Source organism: Herpailurus yagouaroundi, unplaced genomic scaffold, assembly GCF_014898765.1.
Source record: "Herpailurus yagouaroundi ecotype Mexico unplaced genomic scaffold, PumYag 185, whole genome shotgun sequence".
In the NCBI taxonomy this organism is placed as follows: Eukaryota; Metazoa; Chordata; class Mammalia; order Carnivora; family Felidae; genus Herpailurus; species Herpailurus yagouaroundi.
The window spans coordinates 3,471,134-3,491,630 of NW_024412416.1; the positions used below are offsets into that span (position 1 = coordinate 3,471,134).

At 43.6% G+C, this 20,497-nt stretch overlaps 1 protein-coding gene across 5 annotated transcripts in view; it reads right to left on the bottom strand.

Moving 5' to 3' along the window:
- Window positions 1-20,497, bottom strand: part of SH3GL3 (SH3 domain containing GRB2 like 3, endophilin A3) — a 143,654-nt gene that overhangs the window by 45,589 nt on the left and 77,568 nt on the right. The window contains exons 2-4 of one of the 5 annotated variants that reach the window (XM_040493503.1): window positions 11,985-12,053; window positions 6,333-6,405; window positions 3,489-3,632 (exon numbers count right to left, since the gene is read on the bottom strand). In XM_040493503.1, the coding sequence (XP_040349437.1) occupies window positions 3,489-3,632; window positions 6,333-6,405; window positions 11,985-12,053 (286 nt within the window). Of the gene's footprint in view, window positions 1-3,488; window positions 3,633-6,332; window positions 6,406-11,984; window positions 12,054-20,497 lie in introns of those variants that run through there. The other 4 variants (XM_040493506.1, XM_040493505.1, XM_040493504.1 and 1 more) reach the window with 4 other exon arrangements.

Sequence of the window (20,497 nt, forward strand, 5' to 3'; positions counted from 1 at the left end):
TGAACTGCGTCCGTGAGCATCTGCGCTTTGCCTCGATTTTATTCTGTGCACGCATTAGCAAGATGTATCCTAAGATGTCAGAAAAGTGTAAGAGAGCCTGTTTTGGGGGGTCTGGTCATGCTCAAAACATTTTCCACATAAATTAACGGTAATTTCTTCGCTTTACGCCATTTCCGTTTACAAAAGGCTTTACAATGGCAATGCTCTACTTTCGGAGAGCAGGGAAATCTGTAGGTTTGTGAACTGGCACCTAGGGTTCCTTAGAAGCTGGAGAACAAAATCGCTCTTTGTAAACTCTAAAAAGGATTCATTCATCAGGGCTAAGTGTCAGGCAATAAAGATTACAATAGAAATAAGGGAACAAAACCTCTTGTCAGCTTCTAGCTCCTAGATCTTGAGGTCAGTCCCCAAAGCCTTGAGATGGTTCCGAGGCTCCTTACCCTTTCTGATGTCAAAGAAAGCCTGGCCGTGTCACATGGGACGGCCTTTCAGCGGGATGGGCAAGGCCTGCTCTTGCGATGAGCCCCAAGCCAGCCGCGCTTGGCCTTGGGGGCTGTGACCGGCAGGTGTTGCTGGCCTGCACTCTGGTATCTCAGTGTCAGCTGACCCGCAGAAATGTGCAAGCAGGAGTCCTGGTAGCGGAGCAGAACGAGAGGCCGTTTCTCTAAGAGGCATCTCTGGGACATGAGGCACCAAAGCAAACTATTTTTCCTGTTTTGGAGTTTTCCAAATCGACCTCGTGAAAATGTAGTTTGGGGTCTCTCAACTCCCAGGCTAGAAAAAGACCTTAGGGGCCAGCCCAAGAATTCGCATTTCTAGCAAATTCTGACCTTCAAGATGTCACACCTACTGGTCCAGCCATGCATAGTTTATTCACCTGTAACACAGCAATAGCGAGGAAGCCTCACCTCCCTTTTTTTTTTTTTTTTTTTTTTTTTTTTAAGAAATGAACTAGAAAACTAGAAGTGGAAATTTAGTTACGCTAAATTACCACTGGTCAGAACTCCACTGGTAGCTTCATCCCTCCTAAGTTTCCTTAACTCGCTCTCCATTGTCAGGTTCTAAATCATCCCAAGGTAAAGAGGAGACATCCCTTCCTAGCCCGGGGACTCTTTCCTGCCCAACTGGTTAGAAACGGAGGGTACTGTTTCTGACCCTCGGCCACCACTGCCCAAGCCACAGAGTGTCGAATTTGGCTTTGACAGAAACATCTCCGTGTATTGTTTACAGTAAGATAACCAAGGGAGATTTTAGTTAAGCATATTGAAATATACTTTTAAATTACAATTCTTAAAATACGACACTGGAGCAAAAACGAGGCACAGACCAAGAAAACAGGAGGAAAAAAAAAAAAGATCAGAAACAACCTTAAAACATAAAAATTTAGTCTGTAACAAAACGTTTCTCTCCAGAGGGGAAAGGCTGAACTTTTCAATGGAGTATTAGGACAACCAGCTACTTACTTGGGAGAAAACAAAATTAGGACCCTACTGCACAGTATCTGCCCATTAAAATCAGGAGCTTGGAAATTTAAAGGGAAGAAAAGGAAACATGTTTCGAAAGAAAAGTATGAATAAACATTGACACGATTTGTGGGGGTGGGTGGGTGGAAAAGTTTTTCTAAACAAAGCAACAGGGCCATAAACCATAAAGGAAGAGTTAGGAGTCCCACTATATGAAAACCAAAAGCTCCTCCCTTTCAGTGGCCTCCGTCCACAAGGTCAGAAGGCGAATGCCTACGTGGGGCGTAACTTCATTAACATATAAGGCAGACCAAGAGCAAATGTCCTAACCGTTGAAAGAGCTCGCCAACCAGTAAGGGGGGGAAATGAACGTATTAATGAAAAAATAGGCAAAAAATACAAATATACATTTCACAAAAATGATGACAAAGAGGAAAGAAATCTACCTTACACATAATCCAAAAGGTGAAGTTAACACAGCACTAAGAGATCAATTTTATACGCTATGTATCAAAGTACCTGTGATTCAGAAGTAAGCTAAAAAAGTAACTCCCACAATCAATAACTGTGCTGGGAAACATACTCTCACATACTCCTGGCGAGAGTATCAAACTGGCACACCCCTTCTGGAGGGCCCTTTGGGAATATGGTTCAAAAATCTGAAAAAAACACGCATATTCTCAACCCAACAATTTCACTACCAGGGATTTCAATCCACGAACATAATCTTGGATATCCCTAAAGATTATGAAAATGGTTTTATAAATGCCATGTAAAATTTTTTTACGTACAGAAAAAAGTATCTAAATATCCAATAACTAGGGTTGACTGAACAAAGTCTGCCATGAAAGACGGGTTATTATACAGCCGTTAAAAACAGTATCATAGGGGCGCCTGGGTGGCGCAGTCGGTTAAGCGTCCGACTTCAGCTCAGGTCACGATCTTGCGGTCCGTGAGTTCGAGCCCCGCGTCGGGCTCTGGGCTGATGGCTCAGAGCCTGGAGCCTGTTTCCGATTCTGTGTCTCCCTCTCTCTCTGCCCCTCCCCCGTTCATGCTCTGTCTCTCTCTGTCCCAAAAATAAATAAACGTTAAAAAAAAAAGTTAAAAAAAACAGTATCATAGAAGATTAATCATTTTATGACATGGATCTTGATTCAGTCGACAGAAATAAGCAAGTTACAAAAGGGTATAAAGGTAGAGATACCATAACTCCATTTTAATTTTGTAAAGATGTACGTGACTATGGATGAGAATAAACCTTGTGAAGGTGTACGTGACTAGGGATGAGAATACACAAAGGGCTGTGAAGGTGTACGTGACTAGGGATGAGAATAAACCTTGTGAAGGTGTACGTGACTAGGGATGAGAATACACAAAGGGCTGTGAAGGTGTACGTGACTAGGGATGAGAAAAAACGTTGTGAAGGTGTATGTGACTAGGGATGAGAATACACAAAGGGCTGTGAAGGTGTACATGACTAGGGATGAGAATACACAAAAGGTCCATCACCAGATACGTGATTGTGGGTGATGTCAGCACGTCCTTTCTTGTATTTCACTAGCTTATATTTTCTAAGCCTTCTGCAACGAACGTGTATTACTTGGGTGATATAAAAATAATAATAATAAAGCTTGTTAACATGAAGGTACTGTGGGGTGCTTGGGTGGCTCCGTCAGTTGAGTGTCCAACTCTTGATTTCAGCTTGGATCATGATCTCATGCGTCGTGGGTTCAAGCCCCACACCGGGCTCTCTGCTGTCAACACAGAGCCTGCTTGGGTTTCCCTTTCTCTCTCTCCTTCTCTCTCTGCCCCTCCCCCTTCCCTGCCCCCTTCCCCGGGGCAAAATGATCCCAGGCAATCTTCGAACAGTCACCCAAGGTGGAGCCTCCCCACTCCTCTCTTTGTCCCTCCCCTTCCCTCCCCCCTTCATTCACACACACACACACACACACACACACACACACACACACACACACTCACACACACACTCATACAAAGCGCTCCAGGCGATCTGCAAACACTCACCGAAGGTGGAGCCTTCCCCGAGCTCCCTCCCGTACTTGAGCATACAGTCGCCCAGCAAGCCTTCCGTCTGCGGGTACCCGGTGGTCTTCACCTGTCCTCGGATCTTCGACACAGTGTTCAGCATCCCTAGCTTAGCTCTGTATGCTTAAAAACATTGTCATTTGTAATTCCTTAAAATGACAAGGCGGAGTGACAGGTACATCGCATTTAACAAATGATGGCAAAACTGAGGTCACCCCGGTGGGCAAAACGTGGGACACCTGGAGCATCTGAAAGGGACTGTGTGACCTATTTCACCTCTCACATGATTTTCCAGATTCTTTTTCCAAGTGGCCGGGCGGTGGGGGGAAGAGGGGGTTGCTAAGCAAGGGGAAATGGAAACGACGCACACGCCGTTGACTCCGAACATCAGAAGTGTCCCCGCTGCACAGGGACACACGAGCAGGGCCTGCAACACGCACGCCCAGAGCCAGATGCCAGTACCGGGGAGGCGATCCTTCCCGGGGACCAACAGAACACCAAGGACGGCATCGCTGAGGTGGATGTTTCAAACCACCAAAAGGCCCCTGTCACCCTCCCTGTCCCAAGAATTTATTCGGAGTGATTATATTCAATATCCTGATGAAGGGCTTTGGCGCACTCCTGTTGAGGAAGAAGAGCCAACGGGAGGAGACGAACTCCTGCTGAGTGAACAGGAGTCTGTGTTGATACTCCTCGGTGCAGGTCAGGTCCCCTGCCCCGAGGGAAAGGACGGGCGGCCACTGCTTCTCAACTTCTCTTCCCCGACTCAGGCCATCAGTGCTTACTGATCCCGGCTCTGTGTGACACACAGCGCTAACTCCTCCGGCTCCAGAGGGACCCAGGACAGCGGCTGCCCTACAGGAGCACAGAGCTAGTCGCTGCGGGACAGAATATACGAGATGCACCGGGCAAATAAAGTGTGGTGTGACCATAACAATATGCTGAATACAAATAGCAAGATGTGCCTACAAAGTGCAGATATCATGTCAACAGTATAGAAGGTGGGATGTTTATGGTACAGAACCAACAGATAAAGAGGAGGCCAGTCTGACCTAAGCTGAAATTAAAACAGGATGAATCGGGGGGCGCCTGGGGGGGGGGCCTCAGTCGTTAAGCATCTGACTTCGGCTCAGGTCATGACCTCACGGTTCATGAGTCCCAAGTCCCACATCAGGGAAGCACGAGCCTGCTCTAAGTGAACCTCGCTTCTCTCTCTCTTCCTCTCTCTGCCCCTCGCTCACTTGTGCCCCCCCCAAAACAAAACAAAACAAACAAAACCAGGATGAATCAGGAGAGATCTATGGGAAAATACGACTATGAACTGAATACCAAGCTAAGAACCTGGGCTTTTATTCCCCGGGCTAGAGAGCGAATCACGTACCAGCTTGTGGCGTCTGTGATAACTCCAGGAAGTAAAGAGGTACGCTTTCATTTTCTTCTACTTTAATAATCACACTTGTTTTCATGTGTTCTAGGCCAGTGCCTCTCAAACTCTTAAGGTGCCTACAAATCACCCGAAGATCCTGTTAAAACGCCAAGTCTGGTTCAGTCTGTTTGGGATGAGCTCAAGGCTCTGCGTTTCCCAGTCTCTCGGGTGTGGCTGAGGCTGCTAGTTCACGGACCACACTTTGAGGAGCAAGGCTTCAGACACTTCTGGTGGCAGCCTGTTTGAATCTTGCCTGCCTCAGCTTCAAAGCAGTTTTCTTTCTGGTCCCTGTGCTCCAATAGCCACACGCAAACATGGCTCTTCCTTCCCACTGCCAGGGTGGGGACTGGGAGGTGGCAGGCATGTGGCTGACATCCACTAAACTGGCAACGGCCAGAGACCTCTGTCCTTGCTGGCCAACCCCACTCCTACCCCATTCCAACGTCAGCTCTGAGGATGGGATCTGGGTCCCAGGAACCGGGAAAGCCCCTCTGCCAAGAGGAAGCCCTCGCTAAATCTGTGCTGATTTATCGGGAAAAGGAACTTACATAGCTCATCTCGGACACTGAGGAGGCCAGAGAAGAGAGGCAAGAGTGCGGCCCTTGAAATTACAAACCTCTTCACAGTTCCAAAGAATTCTATACCCGCCAACCTCCCTGGACGCAGTTTTTATAAAATTTATGTTTTGAAATTGTTCCTGTCTAGATTTTCAGGTGGTTGGGTCTGTAGGAGAGTCCTAACGCCCAAGGGAGTCACAGCAACTCCCTGCAAATAATACGTTCCTAAAAAGGAAGGCAGTTTGGGAAATTTGCAGAATTCAAGGCTTGGGTGCCCTGCCCCCTGTCGGTTTCTGTCATTTACAACCCAGGAAAAACCCATCAAGGGATGCTGCTTCACAACCACGGAACTAAGAACCTTCTGTCGAGAAGCTGCTGCAACAAGGGACCTTTTCATGCTGCTTTTCCTGCCTCATTTCTTTAGCATCTGAGCTACAAAGTGAAATTACAATTTCAATTATACCTTTAGAGCAGGATGACAGATTTTTTTTCTAAAAGAGGAGATGCCTGAATAAGAAAACATACCAAACATTCAGTGGGTCTCTGAGGCATCTCCTAAAATGTGTCTTTATTGAGCAGCGCCTTGCTGCTAAGACCAAGTCTCTATCCACATGATGTCACCATAGACCACGGGATTATCTGCTCTGTTTCTCATCAGCTAGGACTCCCTGAAACTACCTTCGGTCGCTGGCGGCTTGACTTTAAAAAACTGAAATTCATTATTTGGACACAGAAAACACTGTTTCTAAGTTACGTCAGCCATATGCCAAGCAAACATGGGTTGTTAGTCTATGACAGTGAATGAACAATAGACTATGTCGAGACATTTTCTAACTTTACCTGGATTTGGCTGAAGATACTCTGTGGCTTTCGAAAGGATTTCTGCAACAGCTTTATTGGTAACATCTATTTTCTTTAAAAAAAAACAACAACAACAACACACACACACAAACATAAAAATGTTGGTAAATGACAAACAACGAATTCACAGGAAAACAGAGGTAATATGCGTTAATTTAATATGTATAATACTATTAACAGATTTTAATCCAAGTGAATTTCAACATTTTGGGGGAGAAGCAGTTATTTTTCTCACTATGATATTGCGACAGCTCTTCCTCCCCATGATGTTGGAGAACATTCATTTCATTTTCTTTTTAACATACAATGAGCGGTCACGTATTATTTACAAGACTCAGACGAGTTACTATGCTCCACTCGATTACTGGACATACCTGAAGGCCTCTCCAGCCAACACCAGGCATGTCTCAGCCCAACTTTCCTTATTTGCTGGGCGTACTTGAGTGTCTCTGCCGATAAGGACTCCCTAATAGCAATTCACATTAGAAACTACGGCAGTAAACCCACAACGAAAGAATCATTCTCCCTAACATTACCACTCACAATCGACACCCAAGTGTCCTGTGGGCAGATGTTAATATCAAAGGTTTTCTACGTTGAGACTGAATGTTTCCCCCCACAAAACCATTTCTGGACACTGGCTACTGGTTAGCCCAACACCGAATGTGAGAATATACAATAAAGTTAAACAGGCACGTTTCAATAGCTTCATTTCATACCATCGACAGCCTGAAAGGAAATATAAAGGAAAAGGAGATCCCATTCATAAGAGCAACATAAAAATACCCAACAATACGGAATAAATACAAGGAGAAAATGTACAACATCTATCTGAAGAGCCACGTTCCGACACGGGAAAGTTTAACTGTGCAAAGATGTAAGTCCTCCCCCAAATCAACACATAAAATTAATTCAAATCCTATGTTCCTTTTAATTTTTTCTTTTTTGGGGTACAATTTGGCAAATTAATATGAAACTTAGGTTCACGCCTCATACTACAGACTGGATCACAAATACAGACCTAAAAACAGTCTACAAAGGCACTAAATTACACAGAAGAATATTCCCAAATACAGGGGTGGGAAGAATCTTCTAGGCACAACACAAAACCCAAAATTCTGACCCTGTAAAATTAAAGACTGAACAGTGACTAGATGTAATAACACCAAGTCTGACAAAAGTGGCAAAATGAAACAGAAAGGAAACTGTATGAAGGACCCATGCTTAGCATCCAGGATTCTCAAAACTCCCATTTAAGAGAAAAAGCAGGGGCGCCTGGGTGGCGCAGTCGGTTAAGCGTCAGACTTCAGCCAGGTCACGATCTCGCGGTCCGTGAGTTCGAGCCCCGCGTCGGGCTCTGGGCTGACGGCTCGGAGCCTGGAGCCTGTTTCCGATTCTGTGTCTCCCTCTCTCTCTCCCCCCCCCGTTCATGCTCTGTCTCTCTCTGTCCCAAAAATAAATAAACGTTGAAAAAAAAATTTTTTTAAGAAAAAAAGCAGCAAATAAAACAACCCAATTGGAAAGGACAAGAATATAAACAAACGGGGAAAAATACAAGTTCAAACAGTTGACAAAATATCCAGAAAGACTGTAAATCAAAAAGGAGATACTTTCCACTCAACAGATTGACAAAAAAAAATTTTTTTTATTAATCCGACCCAATATTAGGTGTCATACAGGTATGGAGGAGGGGTGGGCGCTTTCACACACACTGGGAGTGCAAAACGGATCAAGGGACAAGAACCTATTAATGGGCAGACCTCCAGGGACCTAGCGTCTGGAAACACACCAGCCAATGGCAATGACGTAAAAGGATGTCAGGCCATTCTATGTCTATTAAAAACTGAGACCAACTTGAATTATAAGCGATAAGAGACTGGCTGGGTAAACTGTGAGACATCCAAATAAAGGAATTCTCTTGAATCACAAGATAAAAAAAAAGGGGGGGGGAAGCTCCATATGTACTGGGAAGATGCCCACAGCACACTGTCAAGGAAAGAAAGCAAGTTGTAGAGTGATTTATAATACAAGAAATTCATTTTTGTAATTCAAAAATCTATGATCTGGTCAGGGTCAGAAGCTTCCAACCAAGTGAGCTCAACCAGCCTGAAATTGGATTTGTTCCCATTAGCTGAGCGCCTAAATTTGGGGCCCCAGTAAGGTTTAAAAAGACAGCACGTAAATGATGAAGAAACGAATCACACCTGTATTACTGATGCACACACACCAGCTGTGCGTATGTGCACCAGGCCTTGTAGCGAGTTTTGTAAGCTCTGAACTCTCTTGTGTGTTCGATTGTTTATGAAGATTTTTGAAATGTTTAAGAGAATATGATCACCCAAACGTTTGTATTATTATAGTCTCGAGAAATTTAAGTGCTCTGGAAAACGCTTTTCTAAATCTGATGTGACGTTGGGGTGAGTTCCATGCATTGCATTTGTGATTCTAATTTGCAATGTCTAAGGGAACTTGCTTAATTATGTAACTCGAGATAAATGTTTAAGGATTTAACCTGTTAAGCCTATGACTTAATGGAAACTAACACGAAGATTAACTGAAAATGATTTTTATGTTGAAGTTACTAAATTTATAAATAAGATTCGTAAGTCCAGCTTAAGCTTAAGAAAAACTAGGTTTTAGGTTGATAACTTTCCAGTTATAGAAATTCGACAGTAATTAAGTGTTCCTTTCCATGTATCCAACCCTCTTCGGACATGAAAAGGTACCAGGAAGCCAGGAGCCATCTCGGAAGGGTGACAGTGAGATCTGGGGCAGGGGTACTTTCTACTTCAGATCCTTCTCTCTTTGGGGGAAAAAAAAAAAAAAAAAAAAAAAAAAAAAGCCAAGGAACAAATGGCCAAAAACTAACAGCCTGACGTGCCCATCCTGGAACAGCTTCTAGGACAGCCCAGCAATCAAAACTGCAAACGAACGCTTGAGAAAATAAAGAGGACACCCACTAACCACTTTGACAAACATGGGCAATCAAGACGAACACTGGAAAAATAATCCATGTGGTTTAAAAAATGAATGAATGAATGAATGAATGAATGAATGAATGAGTGAGTGAATGAATAGAAACTTCCCTCCCAGAATAACTGAGAATGTCGGGGGGGGGGGGCGTCGTTCAAGCTGACAAAATGCCACGTGACGGCTTCTGCAAACCATCGTGACAGACAGGTGGGAGTACAGAGGTAAAAATTATTTTTGTGATGTCTACCTGGTGTGAAGGCATCTCTGTTGGCTGATTAAATCTGGAATTCCCTTCAAATGTTGGTGCCCCAAATCCTCTGCCACGGACTATCCCGGACCTCAGCCTCAGCTAGAGGGCTGCTAGCAATGCTGGTTTATTTTTAAATCTTTTTAAAAAGAGTCCATAGCTGCCATTATCTCCTTCTTACTCCTTATGTAATGTGTTTGTGCTCCTTAGTCACACTTGGTAGAGGTGGCTTTTTGAAAACAAAATAGTGCCTGGTTTTGTCGTTATTGTTTCGTATTTTATTGATCTCTACAATTCTGTCCTTCCACCTAGAGTGATTTCATTTGCTGTTATTCTCCTAGCTTCCTGGCTTAAATGATTTATTCATTTCCTTCAAACATATATTTTCTATTAAATGTACGTACGATGTAGCCATATACCGCAGGTTCTAACATACAGAATTTGGTCTCTCATGACCAAATGAACTTTGATTTTACTTGTCATTTCCTCTTTCAACTAAGAATAATCACATGTTTTTCAATTTCCAAACATCCAGAATTGGGAAAGTATACCTTCCTTGTAGTTTTTTTCGTTTTTCTGGAGCCTAATGTATGATTGACTATTTTAATTGTTCTAAATGGACTTAAAAAGAATATAGATTCTCAACTTGAGGTCTGTATCTATTTATAAACAAAGTTATGAATCATACTTTGTACTAATCATCTATGAGCCAATCTACTATTGTCAACTTACTGTTATTTTATGAGAGGTGTGCGAAATCTTCTACTCGGGACTTTGTCAATTTTCCATGTATTTTCGACAACTTTTACCTTACGTATTTAGATGCCATGTCATATGGTGCATAATGATTCATAACCATTACAATTTCCTGATAGACTGCATGACTGCATCTTTTTATTAACTTTTTTATAACCTTTTCTACTTAGTGTTTTCTGCATCAAATTTTACTTTGACATTACTATTCGTCCTCTACTTCTGTGTGCTTAGGATTTGTCAAGAAATATCTCCATTCCTTTGTCATTTCCATGTCATGTTTTAGGTGGATCTGATACCATCTAACTCATCTCTTCCAGAAAGTCCTGAAAACTTCTGGTCACATGTTAGATATTTCCCTGCTTTTCACTGCTGTAAGGAAATAAATAGATATTACTTTTATATTTCTTCTGTCATTCATTGGGGCTTTAGGAGGGAAAGGAAGTAAACAAGAGAGATCTCAGTCCATCAACTGAAACTGAAATTGCTAAAATGTGTTTATAAATTTAACATTTAAACTGAATCATTTTCTTAGTAATAAAGCTACCTATAATATCTTTACATACCAAGGGATTTTTAAAAGTCATTTCAGGTAGGCCAACGATGTTAAACTATTTCCATGTTTTTCAGTTTTTAGAAATTATGTTTTTCAAAAGCAAAACAAAACGTGCTTTTTCCTCTCAAGGTGCTAACACTTCTAGAAACTTAGCAGTGCTCATCCAGAAAGTAAGGAGCTTCCTGGAAGACAGTCTGGCCAGGGCCAGGTATCCGGAAGATAGGAACCTCCCAAGCCACAGCCTGGGCTCGGACTTCTTCCCCTGTACCTGCTGATAGCTCTACAACCTTCAATCTCCTGTATCCTTGATGTTACACTCGAAGGTAGATGTTCTGCTTTCTCTCTGCCCTCTCTCATCTGGGGAGTCTAATTATTAAAACAAGGCTACGGTTAAAGGGCCCAAGACGAAGGGGAAGGAAACTGAGGAAGCTGAACTATCAGTGGTCCCAGTTCTACCTCCACCCGAGCTATTCCACACAGCTGACCAGGAAACAGGTTAAAGGACACAGATTCTACAGTCTTCCTTTGGAGACTGTTACAATCATTTCTATGACAAGCTCATCATATTTCCTAGGTGCTTTCATATTTTTCATTAATTTTTAGGCATAATTATCCCCAAATCCATGTAAGGCAAGCAGGGCACACATTATCCACCTGTGTCACTGGTCAGAAAAGAGGAAAAAGCTTATCCAAGTTCACGCTGCCAGTTCTCAGAACCCAGATCAATGTTATTTGTTATGCAGCTACTACAACACATGGGAACAGAGTCAGAATCTGGTACACCACATGGGTGTATCAATCTTTATGTATTTGAATGGTCTCTTCCCAGAAATATATTTTGATTTTCTAGGATAGATCATCAAAATCATCACAATTACTACGGTCTTTTCCTTGCAATAATGGTTTGCCAAAATTGACCGTCTTTTGAGCATTCCGACTTTTGTCCACTAGAGGGCACCAACTACCCATATCCCATCGCCACCTTAGCGGGTCTTTACATCCCTGGCTGCCGCTCTAATATCCTTTACAGTATCAGTACATCTCATATCACAGTGAAAATCAAGTTTGTAATACAGTTGACATTAACAGCGTGCTCTCTTACCCTCTCCATGTCAAGAAATTCGTCATCTAGTTTCGTTCCTTCAACGCCACTTATTTTTTCGCTAAATAGCTGCAGAAATAAACAAAGTAATTGCGTTGTATGATAATTTGTTACCACAATTTCTGACTCAAATTGTTACCAGCAAAACCAACAACAACAACAACAAAAAACTTCCATTCAGCTCATTGCATTGTTTTTTTTTTTACCAAGTCCTTTAAGAAAATCGTTGGAAGGAGTAACCCTATCAAAGGACATGGGAAGATACACATTTTTCACCTGCGCAACAGGTATTAATTATGCAACTACTGTATGTAAAGCACATGGAAGTTGCTCCAGCAGAAACACAGATAAATAAGATCCTTATCATCCGGGAACCCAGAGCGCGGCAGAAGAGTTAACAAACACACACTCGATTGCAATATAAGGGAGGAAAAATACGAGCAAAATAGTGCCGGGTACAAATGATTGTCAACACACCAAGTAATAGACATTTCAGTGGTTCAGAGACATGATTCTGAGAGCCTGCAGTGGAGGGGAGGCAGGGAGACACCCAGGACCCACCCAGGACCTGTTTCCTACAAGGCTTGGCATTTGAGCTGCCCATTTAAGGACAAGGGACATTTCCACAGGCAACACCGAAGGAGCCTTGCTTACAGCATGAGACATCTTAGAAATCCCCCCAAGACAGCAACGTGTAGGATGGGGTTTTGCCACCTTGCCACTCTGATATTTAGACTAGATAATCCTTTGTTGTGGGAGGCTGTCCTGTGCCCTGTAGGATGTTGAACATCATCCCTGGCCTCCGCCCACTAAACGTCAGTAGTGCACAGGCACCCACACACTGACAACCGCAAAAGGTCTCTGGACGCTTAGGAGTCACTGCCTGCGCAGGGCAAACGCGTCCTTCGCCTTAACTATAATGAATAGAATGGGGGGAAATAGAAGCTGAAAGGGAGAGAGAGAGGCCAGATCACACAAATTCTCAAATGCCAAGCTAACAGGTCTGGCTGAGAAGTCCCTGAAGATCCTTCAGCAAAGCAGCTCTGGCTGCAGAGTGGGTTGCATCAGAGAACACGGAAGAGGACTGGAAGGGGAAAGTACATCGTTTTCTTTAGAAAATCGCATCAACATAATTTGTTTACATGTTTAAAGTATTTATGTGTGGGACGCCTGGGTGGCTCCGTCGGTTAAGCGGCCGACTTCGGCTCAGGTCATGATCTCACGGTTCGTGGGTTCGAGCCCCGCGTCGGGCTCTGTGCTGACAGCTCGGAGCCCGGAGCCTGCTTTGGATTCTGGGTCTCTCTCTCTCTCTCTCTCTCTCTCTCTCTCTGCCCTCCCCCACTCACGCTCTGTCTCTCTCTCAAAAATAAACATTAAAAAATAAATAAATACTTATATGAACATAAAAACCAGTGGTGGGGGGGCGGTTAGCATCAATTAATAAAAAAAAAATTGCAGGTTCTTTTAAATGTAAGTGACTTTCTGCTACTATTTCCACAACTATCGCAAACACAGAATTACTAGTCAATAGGAGGAATCCAGGTGTAGAGAATCTAACTTAAATGTGAGGTGAGAGAGAATTGAGAGGAGACGGGGGAGATGACTAGAGTGGCCACGATTCTTTATCTCTTTGTCGCTAGATCTCTGTAGTTCCTCCTGGCCAGAACCGGAGTCTGTCTACCCTCGAGCGATTCCGGGCCGGACTTGATGCTTGTTTTGAACCACAGACGGAAGCCCAGGCCTTAGCAGACTCTGCATGCTTTCAGTCATTCTCTTGAAACCCTGCTGCCCCCAAGTGAATTCAGGCCTGGGCTGATTTGCTGGGTGGTGAGAGATACGTGGCCCAAACACTCCCATCAGGACAACCAGTCACTCTCCAGGACCAGAGGACCTGCAAGGGACTGCAGGCACATGAGAAAGCCCCCGGCCTAATCCGCTCACCCGTGGAAACATGAGTCAAGTAAGTGGTGGTGGTCTGACGCTAAACACTGGAATGCTTTGTTACTCGACAGAAGCTGGCTGATACACTAGACAATAGTTCTGGGTTTTCAGGCTCTGTCGAGAAGTCAGAGAGGACTGTCCTAAGGCCTCGGTACAAGGTATAAGCGTCAACAGGAACAACTGGTAATCCCACTGCTATACACAAAGGTCTTTACATGGAAGTATCCATCAGTTAGGTCCCCCAAATATCTTTTTGTTCAATAGTGAAATCATTTTGGGACGCCTGGGTGGCTCAGTCGGTTGAGTGTCGGACTTCGGCTCAGGTCATGATCTCACGGTTCGTGAGCGCCAGCCCCACATCAGGCTCTGTGCCGATAGCTCGGAGCCTGGGGCCTGCTTCAGATCCTGTGTCTCCTTCTCTCTCTACCCCTCCCCTGCTCGCACGCTATCTCTCTCTCAAAAATAAATAAACATTAAAAAATAGTGAAATCATTTCTTTTTTTAATTTTTTTAATGTTTATTTTTTGAGAGAGAAGAGAGAGAGAGACTGAGTGTGAGTAGGGGAGGGGCAGAGAGAGAGGGCGACACAGAATCTCCGAGCCGTCAGCACAGAGCCCTACACGGGGCTCGAACTCAAACTCACAAACCGTGAGATCACAACCTGAGCCAAAATAGGATGTGAAATAATTTAAAATATTAGTTCTTAATTTTGGAGGTGATATTCTGAGAATCTAATGAAAATTATACAACCACACCCCGGGGGGTGGGGGGGGGGGAAACACTCATTTTGTTGCATGGTAAATTGCAAAACTGGCCACAATGCCTTGCCGCTCCTCCCACTAGGACACGCAGTCCATTTTTCTCCCCAGGGACTAGCTTTGATCAATAGAACAGAATGCAAGCAACACTGTGAGAGTACTGAGTTCAGGTCTTATAAATACTTTATAGCTACAAAGTATCTGTGTAGACACTTTACCCTCTGAGGTCCACTGTAACCATCCCCACATGAATTAGCCTGAGCTACCACGTGGGAGGATGAATGCCCACTCTGAGCAGAGATGACCCTCCAAGGTGACTCATCTCAGAGCACCAGGCCTTGAGCTCACCCGGCAGCTCACCACCAACAGATGAATAAGCAGCTGGGCTCAGTGAGCCCCGCAGCCCAGTGAGCCCCGCCCAAAGTACCAACCCACAAAATTGTGAATCAATGGTTTTTCATTGTAAGTCGCTATGGTTTAAGGTGGTTTGTTACATAGCAAAAAATTGACTGATTCAGTTGCCTGTAATTTCTAACGGCTACTGAAACCTTCTGCAGAAGCCCACGTGTAAGATCCCTGTTTTAAAATACCCCTTTGGAAGTGGCGCCTAGGTGTCTCAGTCAGTTAAGCATCCAACTTCAGCTCAGGTTGATCTCGCGGTTCGTGAGTTTGAGCCCTGTGTTGGGTTCTGTGCTGATGGTGCAGAGCCTGGAGCCTGCTTCGGATTCTGTCTCCCTCTCTCTCTGCCCCTCCCCTGCTCACATGGTGTGTGTGTCTGTCTGTCTGTCTTTCTCTCTCAAAAATAAGTAAACAGTGGGGCGCCTGGGTGGTTCAGTCAGTTAAGCCTCCGACTTCAGCTCAGGTCACGACCTCACAGCTCGTGGGTTCAAGCCCCGCGTCGGGCTCTGTGCTGACAGCTCAGAGCCTGGAGCCTGCTTCCCATTGTGTGTCTCCCTCTCTCTCTGCCCCTCCCCTAGCTCATGCTATGTCTCTGTCTCAAAAATAAATATTAAAAAAATTTTTTTTCAAATAAGTAAATAATTTTAAAAAAATTTTTAAAGAGAAAAAACATCCTCCCCAATAAAAATTAATCCCAGAAATCTAAATTCCAAGGCACATGACTAAATGCAAGACCAAGTAAGAAAGCCAACAAAATCACAGATTGCAACATGAATTCACTTCTGGTGAAAATAACCTTCTGAAACAATAGGACAGAAACTTTATATGTATGCTTAGGATATTATCAAATTGATAAATGAAGGAATAACCTCTATGAATAAAAGGCAAATAATTACACAAAATGGAAAATTTTTAATTGCTATTAAAATTTAGAAACCTTGGAAATAAAACACACACAAAAATGAAAATGAAAAATCCAATAATTGGAATCAACTCCAGACTGGGCACAATTGGAGAAAGAACCAGTAAACTAGAAAATATTACTAAGGAATATACTGAAAGAACAAAAATATTTAAAGGAAAAAAAGAGGGTTTTTTTTTTCAATATGAAATATCAGTTAAACGGTTTAGAGGATGAGCTATAACTGACAGGCACTCCAGAAAAAAGGACAGAATATAGGGGATTCAGTATTTTAAGAGTTAATAGCTCTGTTTTTGGGGGGTTTTTTGGGGGGGTGTTCTTGTATACAACTGAGGGAAGGTATGAGCCCACAGTTTGGAAGTACATTCAAGTGCTAAGCAAGGTATTAATTCACATGTTGAGATTTCAAGAATAAAAAATTCTAAAACTCCCACAGGAGAATAAAACCACAAGAAAATTAACAGCAGATTTCTCTTCAGCAACAGCAGATACCAGAGATCAGTTTCAAAGGTGTTTAGAAATGTGAAAAATCCAGAATTTTGTGTCTCCCTCAACTGTTACTTAAAACAAATATATAAAAACAAATCTATGTGTTTATAAAAGGGTAAAATTACAACCTTAAGTAATAACAAGACGGGAAGGAGGGTGTTGAGTGGATACTCTGAGCACTAGAGTGTTTCTCCCGTGTTCAGGCGAAGGTGGGAAATGGACAAACTTGAACATTGCTGAACTAATAGAGAAGAATTGTCTGGGTTACATAATTAATGGTGACGACTAAAAGTATAAAACAATAATACACGTATATGTTATGTATGCTAGGCATGTTACAACACAGCACGCACACTAGCACACTGGTGGAAAATCGAGTTTTTCCAATCCAGGCAAACAAAATAAAACAAAACAAGAAAAAAAAAAAAGGTTGGCAAAGCGGGGGTGAGGGGAGAAGAACAAAAGGGATGACAAATGGAAACCACAATATAAGACAGTAATAAGTCCACATACATCAGTAATTATTATGTACATAAATGATGAAATTGAAAATGTTAAAGGATGAATTGACAGAGTGGATTTTTTTTTAATTTTTTTTCTTTTTGTTTTTTTTTTAGTAATCTCTACAGCCAATGTGGTGCTCAAACTCACAACCCCAAGATCAAGGGTCACATGCTTTCCTGAGTGAGCCAGCCGGGCACCCCCGGGCACCCCCAGAGTAGATTTTTTAAATCCAACTACATGTAGCTTCTAAGAGAGACACCTAAAATAAAACTGGAAATAAGGAGATAAATTACACCTACTAGGGAAATACTGATTTTAAAAAAAGCTGATAACAATAGCATCAGACAAAAAAGACTTTAAGGCAAAACATCAGTAGGGATAGAGAACTGATCTAATAATAGAAGGAACATTCCACCAAAATTCTGTTATAATAATGATGCACCCAACAGCACAGCTTCAAAAAACTAGTAATACAGAAACTGAGAGAAAACAGTGAAGTCCACAATCATAGATTTCACCACCACTCTACCAGAAAACTGACAGATCGGGGGTGCCCGGGTGGCTCAGTAGGTTGAGCGTCCCACTTCGGCTCAGGTCATGATCTCACAGTTCATGGGTTCAAGCCCCACATCAGGCTTTGTGCTGACAGCTCAGAGCCTGGAACTCACTTCGGATTCTGTGTCTCCCTCTCTCTCTCTGCCCCTCCCCTGCTTGTGCTCTCTCTCTCTGTCTGTCTCAAATATAAACATTAAAAAAAAAAAAAAAGAGGAAGCCCTAGAAGAAATTTCAAAAACTATTTAATTTAACAATGAAAATCGTATCCATCAAAACCTGTGTGGGAAGACAGCAAAGGCAGTACTTAGAAATCAGCGTATCGCTTTAAATTCATTAAAACAAAAAAAACCACTTCAGCTTAACATCTCAAACTGACACGATGCCATTCAATCCAATTCAACAAATATCTGAAAGTCCACTGACTACATCCGTGCGGTAGAGATACGAAGATCGCTCTCCAGGCCAGAGCTCACGGGCCACTGCGAAGCAGAGGCCGATGGGCAGAACACAACGGGGGAAGTACCCTCCTTTAACACAGATGCGGAATTTGCTATTAGAACTCAGACAGAGGAGGCAAGTCATATGGACGAGAAGGTGCCAAGAACAGAGCCTAGAAGGATATATGGTGTGCACCCCAGGAGACCAGAGGAGGAGTGGCATTTCTGGCAAAGAGAACAGCATAAGCTCAGACACAAGACATGAGGGCATTCGGGAAACAGCCATCAACAAGGGTAACTGATACGAAAGACTGACCCCAGGAGAACATGAACGCACGATCACGCAGGCCGTGGAGACGCTCAAGCAGGTGAGTGGTACGAACAGGTCCGCCTTTCATCCGGGAAGATCATGCCAATGGCCCACAGGAGAAGGGCACTGGAGAGCCACCAGAGGGCGGACGGGGAGATTCCACGTGGGGATCACAAGGGATGCCCACACGAAGGGGCAGACTAGGCAGACGAGGGAAGAGTGTCAAAATTCGACTCCGAAACTCTCCCAACTACCTTCTTCAACTTCCAACACCAACGGCCCTCACCTATTCAGCGTCCCCATCGCAAACGTCGCGTCTGACCCGGGCTCGCCAGATAGAAGCTGCAAATTTAAAATACAGTCGTGTGGCCAAGTCAGTGTGGCCCATGTGAAAAAGATCATGCCGGAAACGAGGCCTGTCTCACGGTACCTCCGTGCAACAGAGAGAACCCTCACTGGCCCTCTACTTCTGGGTAGCCTCCAATTTCATCGATGATCGGAAAACAAAAGGCGTTTTCAGAGACCGCAACAGCACTGATGTAAAAGAAGTGTATTTGGGAAGCACAAAGCCTTTGCATTTGGTTTTTCAGCTAGATGCGCTGGGGTTTTAGTGGTAAATGTCAACACAGCCTTGGCCGCCTTCTTGTGCAAATGTCTGTTTTCAAAGAAACCTTGGCTTCTCCATCTTCTTCCCTTTAATGAAGCAAGAAATTAAACAGCAAGAAAGCCAGAACCTAGGAGAGAATGTAAAAAAGCAAATTTATACCCCAGGATAAATTAGAAACTTCTCCAGGACAGTACTTTCTAGTTTGTGGGCCACAAAACACTGGCTGCACACAGCAAAAGAAGAACTCCTTGGTCATGTTAGTTTGGAAATGCTGGGATAAACAGAACTGGCAGATTTCTGTACCAAAACATTTTTCACAGGCTTTAAAATGAAAATGGCATCATGGATTCCCATGGAGGGGAGGGGCACATAAGAGGTAGCATTCTCCACCTTCGTTTGGTCACGGGAGACGTCTCTTACAAGGAAAAATCTCAGAGAAGATTTCTGAGAAATCTACTTTGAGAAGCCCTGCACCAAAATGTCACCCTGTCCTCCAGCTCCCTTTATTTTTTCTTTCAAACAATTAGCAGTCATGCTCTGAATTTATCAGCTTGGAAAACATGGCATTACTCAATGACGAACTGTTATTTGTAAGTTTAATATCAGGGGAAGATGAGAAAAGGGTATACGCGAGCTCTCTGTACTGGTTTTGTAACTTTTCTGAGTCTAAATTATTTCAAAATTAATTCTTTTTTTAATCTCTGAAGGTTTCAGAGAGCAAACAAGGCAGGCAGGCAGGATCTGATGGAGAAAAATTCACTGGGACGAGTCAGACATTTACAGCTGCTTTTTCCTTCTGGAAAAATTTCTGCCTTACAACACAGAACATACAAGCTGAGCAGAAAGCACCAGCCTAGAACTTGCAGAAGTCTCCCTGGGCTGTGGAAAGGAAAACTGGAGTGCACTGTAACCAAGGAAACCAAGACATTAAGAGGCCAAAATCCCAGGACCACAAAGAAGTGAACACGACAGTTTACATGCAGCTTCCTTTAGAGGTTTCTGACAATTCCTCGGCTGCACATATGCGAGGCAGGACGCTAAGATACCAGTGTGAGGAGGCTGCTAGAAGGCTAAACATCTAAGCAGAGATTTCTGCAGAATCACAGTGATCAAGAGACAAAACTGGAGTTCAGGACTGCCTTTCCCCTTGTTATCTGTCAGAATAAAACTAAATCCTCCCGGGGGGGGAGACATCACCTAAATTGCTGCCAAGTCTTTGCACACAGGTATCTGGCATTGAAACAATAATTTAAGAAACCCATCTGGTATACCAGGTGACTCCACAACAACAACAAAATCTGAAACTAAATTTTCTTTATGTTTTTTTGATGTAACCTCTGTGCCCAACATGGGGCTTGAGCCCACAACCCCAAGATCAAGCATCACATGCTCTACCAACTGAGCCAGCCAGATGCCCCTTAAACTAAGTTTAAAAATAGATGACAGGGGCGCCTGGGTGGCGCAGTCAGTAAAGCGTCCGACTTCAGCCAGGTCACGATCTCGCGATCCGTGAGTTCGAGCCCTGCGTCGGGCTCTGGGCTGATGGCTCAGAGCCTGGAGCCTGTTTCCGATTCTGTGTCTCCCTCTCTCT